Raw genomic sequence first — 14,235 nt, 5'->3', positions numbered from 1 at the left:
AGCTCATAAATAATGTAATGTTCATGAATATCGCCTAACTTCCTGTTTCTTTATGAATTTTTCTTGCCAAACATGGAACAATTACAGCTAAAATCGTAAGAATGAGAGAGTGCTTTTATGTGAGGAGAACGCAAGAGAAAGTAATCTCTGAACTCTAATGTTACATACATAACAGATCAAGAGAAGTATATGAAACTAAATGCTTAACATCAACTGCAACTATATTCCCTTTCCCCGTTCCTTTTGTTCTCCTTTTTTCGAGAGACGAAATCATCAGTGGAATTCCTCCTCTATGCAAGGAAACCAAGCCTTTCACCGTTCTTCTTGGCCAGTCGAATCAGTCCTTGCCTCTGTTTTGCGTCTGCCCCAATGGACTTGCAGAACTCCGTGATCACCTGCACAGGGGCATCAATTTAGTTTTCATTGCTCGGAATCATTTTCCTTTTACAATTATTTGGGCAACGTTTCCTGCTAATAACTCCAGAGCTAAGGTTAGTTGAAACAATTTAGGCAAAAACAGAGTTCTACCAATTCTAGCTAAGCGAGTTCCGTGGGGGCAATTCTGCAATCTCAGCATGTAGTATACACCTTGACGGGTTCATCGATTTAACAAAGCCTAGCTCTTAATATGAAGTCACGTCTAGCTGGACTTGGAATCCAGTTCCCCTCAAGAGCAACCGGAAAGAGAATCATATTTCACATATTGGTTTGCTTATTTTGCTACCAGTTCAGATGAACGCTGAAATCGGTTATCATGTGGAATTTTTTTCGATGTACACCATCTGGTATTCAAAAGCCCGGTGGGCATAAACTAAATCCAGTTTCAATCCCGGTCAGTCCACTATGAGGGTCTATGTGGAATTAACCGGGTGAACCATGGAACCAGTCCTCAAAAATCGATCTATCAGACATCTGTTTCCTGGGTTGCGCTTGTGAAAAATCATCATCATCCAAAGCACATGGAAATTAGAGCAACTGACAAGCGAAATATTATGACCAGAATCCACAATGTCGCCAGACGAGACTATGATTCTACGACTACGGGAAGAACAAACAGCTAACTAAAGCTAATACTCACCTGAGAGTGGAGGGCAATGGCTTTGCCTCTGAGCTGATTGAACCGCTTCTTCCCGATGATGTTCCTAGTGAAGACCACAACGGGAGCAAACAGCCCCTTTCCTTCATTGATGTTCTTCATCATAGGCTGCAGCCTCACAGGCTTAGTCGAGAACCGAACTCGGGTCGGCACCGACCTGGCGAGCAACAATTGCTCCTCACCCATCATAGAAGTCCCCCAGCCTCCATGGAAGGATGAGCAGAGGCCCGCCCCCTTAACCGCCGAAATCGAAGTGGCCATTTACAGCAGCTCGAAAAAACTAACTGATCGATGCCACCAATCACTCAGCTGGCCGTCTCGCTTGCTGGAGTTGTTCGCTAGCAGGTTCGAGTATAGCTTTCGTGAGATGTGTGAGATTTTTTGCGTGGTGTAAACATAGTGACCAATTGTTTTGTATGGTGGGTGAGAGGTTGAGGGAGCGGAGATATTTGGAGCCACACAATTATTTTCTGGTGGGTTGGAACTTGAATTAGTTGAATTTCGGAGAACACGTATGCGAATTGGAAAGCTCTCAATGTATCATGTGGTGGCCGTTTTATTGGGGAAAAATCTGAATCTGAAATTCTAGTGGCTCTTTTCCTTTGCTTTTCTCCACATGGACAGACGGACGGAGGAAAATTAGATGGGCAGGTCCATAATTTTCGTGTTCCCATTATTGAATATTCGTTGTAATTTATTGTCGGAGGGGAAGTCGTTTCGTGTAAAAATTGTCTCCGCAAGAACATTTACACTTTGTTTGGTTTCAGAGTTAAAATCACAAAAATTTTAATTTTAACTTTAACTCAACACACTACATAACAAAAATACACATTTCTCAAATAAAAAATTTTAACTTTAACTTTAACTCAATACACTACACAACAAAAGCACACGTTTTCCAAGTCAAATTTATAATCACATCTCATTTGTCATTTTCCACGATCAAAATCAAAATTACTTTAATTTCGAAACCAAACGCACCGTTATATGTTTGGTTTTCTCGGTTTGCTTGCGACTTCTGCACGTCTCAACGAATCTCTTTCTGTTATAATTTTTTAAACAAGTTAAATGTATGTCATGGAGTCAGCGTGAATTGATTCAAATGATTCGTTCACTTATTTGTTTTAAGCACAATTTGGGATTCGAGTATTGTAAATAGAGATAATTCATGCTAAAAAAGTCATGTCTCTTAATGTGCCGATCCAGCTCGAATCGGATTAGTTGATTGGAACCATTTGACTTTTGAATATTGGATTAGTTTTACAAGGTTGGTTAAGATTTATACCATGATTGTGTCACCGTCTTAGAGTTTGAAGCCCGTGCGGGCGCCAAAGGATTCGTGTATTGAGGCTCCTCGGGTCAGCACTCCTAGGGTTGACAGGCTAATCCGGATATTTCATGATAAGGAGCACAACACTTGATGTGCGTACCTATAATATAACAGCTCATATCAATCCACGTACAATGAAAGCAACCAAGACACCGAAAGTAGAACCATGTTGTCACATTCGGGAAAAGACCAGAATGCTAGCACGTGATATTTCCCTAGCCAATCCACAAACATCCTCATTGCAGGTTTATCGATGTAGCAATCCCAATGCTTCGACGTCACCTTCACCATACACCACAACACTCGAGGTGTCAGTTCCTTAGTAACTCAGTGTCCATTATACAAACTACCCCCTTGAACAAGGACACAAAGACACATCGGGCTCCTTCACTATGCACGCCTTCATTGGGTGTTATCCGACATATCTTCCCCAGCCTATCAAACTGATATATCGTCATGGAGAGACACCATGACCAGCTTTCCTGCTAAGCGAAGACTAATGGCTCTCTACACTCAAGCTTGGGGTCTCCATGCTTTCTTCCTTAAGAAAGCAAACCCCCACCTAAGTCGAAGCGTCCCTACGCTTATCGTTGCGCTCCCTATAGACATGAAGTCATCATGAATTCCTCCCACGAAGGCCTGCTTTGATACCACTTGCCACAGGCCCAGAGTTTGAAGCCCATGCGAGCATCCGGGGATCATGTACCGAGGTTCCTTAGGCCCAGCGCTCCCTAGGGTTGACAAGCTAACACAGATATTCCATGATAGAAAACACTATTATATAATTTCATTGTTGAGGTATTTAATAATAATATTTATAAAACTAACTATTAATTGTATTATTACTCTTGATTTTATATCAACCGAATGTCCCTTATTAATTTGGTTTTATTCTTTCTTTTTACCATTAAAGGCATATTGAATTGCTTGGTTAGATGAAATTCATAACTATTTGTTATTTCTTGTGTTAATTATTATTGAATTAGTTTAAAATGGGTTTTGCATAACTCTGGAGTACAGATATATACAAATCATATTCTCTTAAGGGAGGCGATGATTGGAAATTAGGTGGAAATTATCTTTTGAATAAATATATATTGTTCTTGGGTTGGGTATTAGTGAGGGAGTTTTGTGTTTACAGCCACAATTTCTCCTCATGGGTATTGTATCCCGAGGTTAGATAATTTCGTTGAACCCCCGCTATAATATTATGGAGAATTTTTCTAGCCTCAAGAGAGTTTCCTGAAAACGCCTTATCTACTAATCATTTTTCAATCATTTGACTTTTCAGTTAAATTATATATCTTGTTTTAATGAGTTAGATAAGTTTAATTTCCGTAATTGTGATTTCATAATTTTAAAATTATTTTGTATCGAATTCATCTGTTTTTCTCCACATCTAGAATTTCTCACAACAAGCAGAAAACCTGGACTATGTACATGCAATATTGCAACTCATATTAGCTCATATACAACGAAGACAACCAGTGCACAAATAGTATAACCCTATTGTCGTCCTTGGGAAGGGACCATAATACTAGTCCGTGACACTTACGTCATAATGGGAATACGGTTGTCAAACTCTACTCTTAACTCCTTATCTACTAATCATTTTTCAATCATTTGACTTTTCAGTTAAATTATATATCTTGTTTTAATGAGTTAGATAAGTTTAATTTCCGTAATTGTGATTTCATAATTTTAAAATTATTTTGTATCGAATTCATCTGTTTTTCTCCACATCTAGAATTTCTCACAACAAGCAGAAAACCTGGACTATGTACATGCAATATTGCAACTCATATTAGCTCATATACAACGAAGACAACCAGTGCACAAATAGTATAACCCTATTGTCGTCCTTGGGAAGGGACCATAATACTAGTCCGTGACACTTACGTCATAACGGGAATACAGTTGTCAAACTCTACTCTTAACTCGTAAACTCAAATGAGTTTAAGCAATATCAGCCCCTGCAATTGCGGGTGCTCTTAACAGAATCAGAAATAATAATAGAATCAGAGCTCTCGAGGGGAACATGGCAATCAAGGAAAATTCAATCAAGTTCACTGGATCGGCCCAATTGGCTTTCCTTTGTTGATATTTTAGATACTTGGCCCAGCTCACACACTCGCCGGCTGTCTAGCCCAACGACACACATGAAAAGAATTATTATTTTTTTAATTCCGAGGAATTGTTATCTCTATCGTCACCGCCTGAGCCTCCGTCGCTGACTGATTGTCTCATCTGTCTCTTCGCTGTTTCGTGTGGCCAGTGAGGAGACATGAAAAGATTTTTTTTTTTTTAATTCTGAGGAATCGTTATCTCTAGAGTTTCCGATAAGCTTAAGGTCGAGCTTTTGACGGAGATTAATGCAGGGGCAATATCAGAAGCATTTATCGAGGATTTTGACTAGGAGAAGCCCAATCTCCCCAAGCCTAAGTTGAAAGTGGTCTGCTCCAAAACAGTGAAGGCCCAATTAAAATACTGATATTGATGGGAATGACAAGTCAAATTTTAGTTATTATAGAAGGTGGTTACTTCTTCAATTTCATTTTTGTAATCTAAAATTCAAATTTATGGTAGAGTGTTGCTTTTTGCTTTCAAGCATGAAGTTAATGTCTTTTCTTGTTTTTTGATATGGGGGCTTCTTTTGTAATATTTGCATATATGGTGTATAATAAACTTAAAAATAGACTGAATATAAGAACTCCTCTCTAATTATTGAAGTCGTTCAATTACGAGTTCGTGTTATGTTCATAATTTTCTAGTATAAACGGAAGTTTAGACTTACTCATGATTCTCGCTACGTCAGTCTCAACCTTGACATTACTCGGTCTTGATGACCCACACTGTCTTAGCCCATCACATGTCTTAATTAGCACCTATCCCTTGCTATTATAAAATTACACATGTTTATTAGGCTATGTACCATCCTCAGATTTAATCGACTCATCTATTTCACCATCGACTTAGTAGATATTTTCAGAGAAAAACATTGCAAAATGGACACACCATATAAGCATTTACCATTCTCCAATAGTCTGCGACAAAGCTTTTATTCAACTGTAAGTTTTATAAATTTTGGTTTTTTTGGGCTCGAAGTCAATTTCATCGTTTCAGTAAGATTAAAAAAAAAAAGAAAAAAAGCGCCCCCCAAAAAAAAAATATCAAAGGGATAGTTGGAAAATTTGGAGATTCACGTAATCTCACAACTTTTTCAATTTATTATAATATATAAAAACTTAGCAATAATGTTGTGAGAGCTCCATTAACAAACCCTTAACTCATGGTTAATCGTTCTTCTGACTATTCGAAGAATTTGATTATAAATAAGAGATTTGTGGTTTTTGTCCATTTTTACATTAATATTTCACTTGTACATTGTAGGGTGCAAGTAAAAGTCCGAAAATCTGAAAAATCCGAACCTAACCGAGCCAAAAAAACCCGAAACCGAAAAGGGGAAGATCCCTTTTGGGCGAGTTGTAGGGGCAAAAGAATCTACCCATAAAATATTAGGGACCGACCGATGTGATCCAGCAATACCCGTAACCACCCGAATAATGTATATGTATTTAATATATTTTTTTCATTTAATTTTTAAAATTTTTAAATTGAAAATCCTAAAATCTACCTAATGTTTACTTTCCCTTCTGCCTCCTTAGTCCTCACCTCTCGGCTCTCAGACACTTTCATTTACAGTTTCACTATCCCTTCCCTTCCTTCCACCTAATATCTATCGTCTCATGTTGTTGCTCCTCCAAATCATTCTTCTACTTCTTTCTTTTAGAGTTGCAGTCGAAACTCATCTCAATCTCGACTCGCAAAGCTGTGGTTGAAGCTCTTTCAGTCTCGAAGTAGTTGTCCTGATCTCGAAGAAGTTGTCGTTGACTCTAAGGATTATATCATTTGGACTTAATATTGGTTAAGACATGTTGTTTTTAGTTTTCTAGTTCCCGAGAAATCACCCAAAAAACCGAAGTTATATGTGGTCAGCCTTTTTTTTTTTTTACCATCAAATGATTTTAGGTTTTTTTTCCCTTAAAAACCAGTCTTAACTAAACAGGGACCGAAAAAATTCCCGAAAAATCATTCGTGGACCCATTTGCACCCCTAGTACATTGTCTCTAAACTACATATGTAGAATACCGATAAGACATTTTGTACATTTTATGTATGTAGGATATTGAGAAGTTTTCTCGATTACTGATATAACCCCTCGAGATATGTGATTTTTTTTTTCCAAATTCAATGTTTCAGGATAGTATAAATAGAAGATCTGAAAATTCATCTTACACCAACGTGAGTTATTTCAAGTGGTTCGACACTTGTTTCTCTTAAGTAAAGCCTCGGGTTCAGGTCATTGTGAATACAGAAAATCCACGTTGTGAGAGTTTTACCCCTTAGTAGGCCAACCCAGCTAAACTGGATTAATCGAAACCCAATTGGGATTTTAGATTGTCACGATTTAGCAGAGTTTCCCCTATATTTTCTCGATATCCATTATCACGTAAACAATTCATATATAACGTGCTTTCCATAACTCCCAAAACATTTAACCAATCCAGCAGGTTCTAATATATCTCTCAAGATAGTACTTTCTCTCAACCATCTCACTAAACCAACTCAAAAAAAATTTCAAGCCATAACATAACTACAGAATTCTACAAGAACTTACTACTTAGACTATGAGTGGGTCTATTTGCCAAAAATATTCTCCGCGCTGATCCCCGTGATCCAAAAGTTCTCCCGTACGGCTAGTGTATCTCCTAGCTTATCTGGAAAAATTTTATGCAGGAGGTTGTGAGTTGCATCTCAGTGAGTACGATATTCCAAAATAAAATGAATTAATACACTCATAATTCACAATCAATCCAATATATATATATATATATATATATATGTATCTATATACTCTACCGCAATATCGAGTCTAACACCAACCTAATCCTTTCATACAACTAACTCGACAAACAATCTCAAGTAAATTATACGTCTACCTTCATCATCATATCTCATAAAGGGGCCCCTTTTTCTATTCCGTCGAGTCCAGCGGCCGTTCGTGCCCTTTTTTTTTCTATTCCGCCGAGTCCAGCGGCCGTTCGTGCCCATTTTTTCTATTCCACCGGGTTCAGCGGCCGTTCCTGCCCCTTTCTATTCTGCCGGGTCCAGCGGTCAACCACACCCCCCAATCTTATTCCGCTGAGTCTAATAATCCCACAGCTATAACAATTAAACAATATTAATATACACAAGCACAATCTCAATCCTATTACAATTGTATCATATTACCATCACATATCTCATACACAATCCGCATACACAATCGCATCACATATCTCAAGTCAAAATGAAACATAAGAAAGCAATATCTCTTAAATCTTTTCACACATCATAGCAGAAAGATTTCTTAATCTCTAACTATCACAATATTATTCTTAAATAATTTATATAACTATAATACATCATTTCACAAAGGAATAGGGTACTCACAGAACACCCAACATATAGTCCACTGAATCGAGCCTTCATGATGCTTGCTTTCGGTCTCGTCAACTCCTATAAATCATAAATATAACAAGAAAACAATTTATAAAGCATATTCGGGCTATTTACAGATTCCTTATAACAAAACATGTTGCATTTGGCCCCGAAAGAAGGAATTTATTCGTACTTACTTGCCCTTGAGAATCTCAAGAATTAACTAACTTCAACCTTTTATCATAAGCAATGAATAAGTTATCCCAATAAAAGATAACTTAGGGCAACAACTAGCTTTCCTTTAACAAATAACTACCCATATTCCATAATCTATTGTATTAAAATTTACAAATTTACCCAAGCTGAAATAGTAACCAAGACTTAGAAATCCAACAAAACCAACAATATTGTTTGAAAAGAAAACAGGTGGAAATATAAGTTGAAGGTACTGCCTCTAAATTAAGTTATACCATTAAGGGATGAACTCATATTTATCTAAAAGAAAAACAAAAATGAAAGCAATCGAATAACGAAAGATATCAAATCAATGCCTAGCTTTTGATCTTTCTCAAATCATCAATTATGTGACTTTCTACCCAAAATTTGTCTAAACAAATGAATGTGAATAATTTGCAAATCAATTGATATATCAACAATAAACTCCATAGGAGCATTTCCATTATTTCCTAGCTTTCCACTAAAAAAAATATTGACTAAACCATTCCTTCTAACTCCAGCCAATTAACCAACTCATTTCCCAATTTAGTACTTCAAGTAGTTCATTATCCTTGAATTCACAACAACGATTAACCAATCAGACACATTCTCAAGAAAATTTGTTCTCACATCAAGCAGCAAAATTCAAGACCCAAATGGATATTTTGGCCAACCATTGTCAGAATGAAGCATGTGGATAATAATGTCATTTCTTTTAAGTTGTATCCAGAAAACTCATGGCATTCTACAAAGGCAAACCAAGAAACCGAGTATGGAACCTTGACCAAGAGCACTTGACTATCAATAAACTAATTCATACATATGTCAATCATAACCAACCAACCAAACTCAATCTTCCATTGACCTTATAAAGCTCAACATTCACCCCTAAACTGATTTCTTCTAGTAACTTGTCACGGCTAAGCTCAATCTGTTTATCTCTAATATCAGGAGCCATATTTAAGTATAAACATTCAAATCATCAACCAATCTTGCTAGTTTTCTCCCAGTCTATCAAAACATACTTCATCCAGTTATAAGAAAACTAATTCCGATCTGAGCAAGCCGGGAAATTACCAAATTTCATAGTACCCACTTGCATAAAACCTATTTCTATCATCCAACTCTAACCTCAGCTGAACAGACTTAAAACGAGCCATCCTCCACACTAACACTTAGTAGATACGAATCTCTAAGCCATGGAAGGATCAACTTACAAGTCGGAAAACTGAATTTTACTCTCGGTCATGAACTTCCTCTTCTCGAACTTGAGCTCCCATGTTTCAGTTTTCTCTCTGTTGTTTAGTTCGTAAAGAAGGAAGAACAGAGCCGAAGCTACTCCCCGAAGCTTAGTCCTCTTCTTCTTCGATCTTGCTTTGCTCTCTCTCTCTCTCTCTCTACTTCTCCTCCTTCACCCTCTGTTTTTTTTCTTTCTTCTTTGAACAAACCAGAACCCAAAAAGGACGAAAAAAATACAATGGAAAATGATAAATGAAAGCTGAGGCGGTGGAGAGATAACAAAGGGAGGAGTGGATTTGGTGTGGCAAGTTCCACCATTAAGAAGCCAACACCCTAATCAAATCATTATTCGGTTTCCATTTCTTTTTTATTATTATTACTATTTTTTTTTCAATTGTTCTAAAGCACTTGCAGATAAGAAAAATAGATCTATATACAGTATACATACTATATAAATATATATATATATATATCTGAAAATGCCATTTATAAACCAAATATGATTTATGTAATAATATATATATATATATATATATATCTGTGTATGTGCACAATTTTTTGGGTCTCACACGGATATTAAAGTTCACATTAAAAATTCATCATACGCATCATCTTTCAAATTATTATGGTTTTTCCAGCACCCTAATCCTTATATAATGTCTATCACTCTTCGAATATATACAAGAATATATATTAAATGATTAATATCTCTTATTATAATATTATTTGCATTTATCTATTATAGGTATTTAAAGTATGCGCCTCGAGCTTGTACGTTGAGGAGCCTCCATTCGTATGATGCGAGTCTGACGCGTAGGACTTTTGAGCAATCTCTCAACTCCTAGTTAATTTTTTTCTTTCATCTACTTTAATTTATTAACCCATTGACAGTAATTAATAAAAAAAATTAAAGAATGTGAGAGATGAGCATAAATTTATTAGTATTGTAGTAATAAAATGATGATTAGTTGTGTCAATTGTCTTGTTCAAAACTTTCAATCCAACTTTTCTTTTTCTTTTTTTTGTTATGATTTTTTTCATATTTTATTTTTGAAAAAAAATTTAATGTGGACCTAACACTGTTAGTTTTGCCTACGTGGTAATTTATCAGTAGTTGCAAATTAAAATTATTTAAAAAGTAAAGAAAAATGAGAAATTAAAATAAAATTAATTAATTAAACCTTAAGAAAATAACGTCGAGGGGCTGGATGGTCGCCAAAAGGGGGATTGGATTAGGGGCTTCCCCTTCTAGGCCCTTGCAAAGTGACACATATATCATATGTCAAATATGTTATATGGATATGGAACTTCTAAGATAAGAGTTGCATATATGTAACTCCTATTACTACAAATGAACAAATCGTCCCATTTTTATAATATTGATAAGCAAAATATGTATTATTTAATATAACTATTCATATGAAAAGTTGTATTGGATTTAGCATTATACTGTATATTATTTTTGAATAAATTTCTATGAAAAAATAAATAAAACCATCTATACAAATATATCACAAATACATTTAAAAGTTTCTTTAAAAAAAGAGTAACATATAACAATAACAAAACTATTCTCTGAATCAATGTTACATCTACTAATATATAATACTACATATAAGAGATAAACATAATAATTCATAGAAACATAAAGATTTTATTTATTTATTTACGACAAGTTAACAAAAAAATGCACAGGCCTCAAGTCTAATTTTCATGAGAGTAGAGTAAATATTTGCTTGTAAACATGATTTTCTCTTCTTCGACTCGCTCACAATATGTAATGTTTATAATGTCTATTAGTAGAATAAATAACTTTTGTTTTGCTGTTTTTTAACAAAAATAATTGTATTTTTATATGTTATTTTCCAAATATTCTATCATAAAAAGTAATTTATATTCATATCGCGTGCAATGGTACAACACTACTTTTACATTGTTTTGAAGGATTTTGGAGCCAAGGAAGCCTGAACTTATTTTTAGGCCCAAAAGTTTTCCCTATTTAAGTGGAAAAGTATTTCTCATCAAGGTGCGTCATCTTTTGCAAGAGTAGCACTATGTCCGCTGAATCTTAACACTGCCGAACTCCTCAACGTGGCATTTTTTTATTTCATTTTAAATTGGGGCTAATTTATTAAACAGATTACATTCAACATTTTTATTTCAATGTGGTCCCTGCTGTTATGTGCTCTACTTGTGGTCCATATGCTTGCGTTATTGAATGATTTCTCGTCTATTGCTTGTTGGCCGGTTGGTGGGATATGCATAAAATAGTAATTTTTTTATTTATTTTCAACATGGCTGCATTTAAGGGAAAATTGCATCATATATCCCAATGTTTACATGTTGTATTAGTTTTATCCCAACGTTGATTTTTTTGAGGTATTTTAAAGTTAATAGTTTGGTTTCAAATCTATCCCGCCGTAAAGTTCTATCTATTTTTGACGGAAATGCTAACGTGGAGAGTGTGTGGGTCCCAATATAAGAAAAAAGTACACGATGCATCCCAACATTTTTGTTTGTCAGCACCCCGTTTTGTTCACTGATTCCAGGAGAGAATATCAACAGCAACCTTAGTCACAGCCCGTAAAGTACAACAGAAGACAGCCCGGCTGGGTCACTATTCACAACTGGGTCAACCCAACGATCGCTAGGGCATGACTACAGAAAGGACCCCGAGGCTTACATAAAGGTCATGGAAGGGAACATGAGAAGCCAAACAGGCATCTAATCCCGAGTTAGCAAGAGTCGGCTCACTGTAGCACTATTCATCACCGAAATATCGGGCCGTCAGATAGTATCCAATATGGGGTTCTAAAAATACATCATGATGCCAAACTGATGAATATTACCTCCGTGCGCATTTTGCAAATCATCTGCTTGAGATGGGGCACCACCGAGTATTCGTAGACAGACTTTCTAGCGTGCCTTCCATGACACCCATTCAACTAACGAATCAAGGACATCTGAGGACAGGTCTATGCATAACCCAAGGGTTATCATGACCATGAAAAAGACTTCAGACCGTCCTTCGAAAATCGTTATGGTCTCCCGAGTGGGTCTAAAACCGGAAAAATGGACCATTTCTACATGAATCTTTAACTGAAATCTTGCTCGGCGAAATGTCAGCGCCCGAAATCGAACACGACCAATCCTAGGGACCTCAAGGACTAGGGAAGTATTGCCTGATCACGCTGCACAAGTTGTTCAGGTCTCCCGAATGCCATTCGGGCTTAAAAGGGGCACTTTTTAGGCGAATTCTCGTACTCGGTTCTTGTTCGGCAAAATGTTAATGCCTGAGGTTTGCACAAGTCACTCCCAATAACCCCAAGGGCCAGGGAGACCATTTCAGTTCGGATTGCACAAATCATATAGGTCTCCCAAGTAACTCCAGAAGGGCCTCAGATGTTTCTCGGGAAACCTTCGGGACTCGATTTCAACAAATGAATAACAAAGTGGTCTCCAGAAGCATCCAAACGCTTGAGAAACAATGGAAAAACTCCGGTTGGAGATTCAACATATGTCTCCGATTCCTGATCTCTGGCGAAGGTCGTGGAGTCAACTGTTCCGCCCAAGCAACAAAGCACATCAACATGGCCAGTACAGTGCCTAGATGCACGAATAGATGACAGAAACAATTAACTTTGCTCCGATCACCCGAATCGAGCAAAACCGACTCCCAAGCCCTCAGGCCACCAAGGCATCCCCAAAAGCCAAACATATCAATATTAGGCTCATCAGGATCATCTCTTCGCATACATCAACGATTTGTCGTCCATTCGAATCACAAAACTTGAACGCAACAAACCGAAACCCAAGCTTACCCGACCCTCCAAGCTAATCACGGATCCCACCTTTGCTCTTCTTCCCTTGGCCGAATCTTCCCCTTGACCGGCTCTTTTCATTCCTTTTTTATTTCAAAACCCTCCCTTTCACAAGTTTATTTTATTCATCATAGCCCCATTGTTTAATAATATTTAGTACTTCTTTCCCATCCATCCTTTCTATCAACTTCCTTAGAGTGTGGATCTTGTTTCTTTAGCCCCATTTCTTTATTCACAACCGGTTCCCCCCTAAACATCATCAATCTTCACTAATCTCCGCCTAATCTTACTTAGTTTGCTCATTGACACACCCATATATACTCTAATGGCAAGACACCTTAATCACTTTCTCTCATGCAACCTCTCTCTAGCTTTCTCACTCAAGAAAACTCTTTCAACTCCTCTCCCACTCCCCAACTCATCCATCCATTGCACAGCCCAAATACAATGCCATTTTCACTAGAAAAACACCTGTTTTTTTGCCTTTACTCCCCGACTTGACTCAAGCCTCCAACAAACTACATACCCCACATGTATTCGACCTCCCGAGTCCATTGACGGTGTTAGTTTCATCGTTTGAAGTCTCCAACACCCCATTCTATGCATCTCTAAATTCGGGCCACCATTCCTCTCTTTGGTCCATCCTCACTCTCTCGACTCCCCTTGGCCAGGCGGGTCAACTCGTGGAGCCTGAACTTGTGAGCCACTTCCAGCAGATCACAGGGACCCTCCAAGAGTCTAGGGCCACCTTGCATTGTCATCTAACTCACCTCCCGACCTCTTTTCTCCTTATGGGGTTCTCTTTAGAGTCGAGAACCACCGTGCCATCCCGCAGGAACTGCCTCCAGTAGCCCATCCTGCTTCAACAACTCTTGGGTCCTCTCCTCCTTCCTCTCGAGTTCCTTGCTCTAACCATGACCAACAACCTCTCTCGTACCTTAACGCCTTCTTTTGATGCTTTCTTAATTTTATCCCAACATTTTGGTAGTTTCTCAGTTTTATCACAATCTTTTACTTTTTTTCAATGTTATCCCAACAAGTTGGGATAAATT

General features: G+C 37.3%; 1 protein-coding gene and 1 long non-coding RNA gene across 2 annotated transcripts; both read right to left on the bottom strand.

The window, feature by feature from the left end:
• Nucleotides 1–30: 30 nt before the first annotated feature.
• On the bottom strand, nt 31–1,554 carry LOC116209371 (protein PROTON GRADIENT REGULATION 5, chloroplastic). The gene is made up of 2 exons (XM_031542989.1): nt 1,079–1,554; nt 31–395 (listed from the first exon to the last, which is right to left on the bottom strand). Exons 1-2 carry the CDS (start codon nt 1,355–1,357, stop codon nt 291–293), a joined length of 384 nt encoding a protein of 127 aa, XP_031398849.1. The 5' UTR covers nt 1,358–1,554; the 3' UTR covers nt 31–290.
• Nucleotides 1,555–6,964: 5,410 nt separating this feature from the next.
• Nucleotides 6,965–9,558, bottom strand: LOC116209330. The gene is made up of 4 exons (XR_004157195.1): nt 9,341–9,558; nt 7,920–7,985; nt 7,427–7,649; nt 6,965–7,204 (listed from the first exon to the last, which is right to left on the bottom strand). It is a non-coding gene; the product is annotated as an uncharacterized LOC116209330 (long non-coding RNA).
• Between the last annotated feature and the right edge of the window lie 4,677 nt (nt 9,559–14,235).

Source organism: Punica granatum, chromosome 5 (assembly GCF_007655135.1).
Source record: "Punica granatum isolate Tunisia-2019 chromosome 5, ASM765513v2, whole genome shotgun sequence".
NCBI classification, from domain to species: domain Eukaryota; kingdom Viridiplantae; phylum Streptophyta; class Magnoliopsida; order Myrtales; family Lythraceae; genus Punica; species Punica granatum.
Note: the sequence above shows the minus strand (reverse complement) of the source record. Positions and strands in the feature narration are given on the sequence as shown.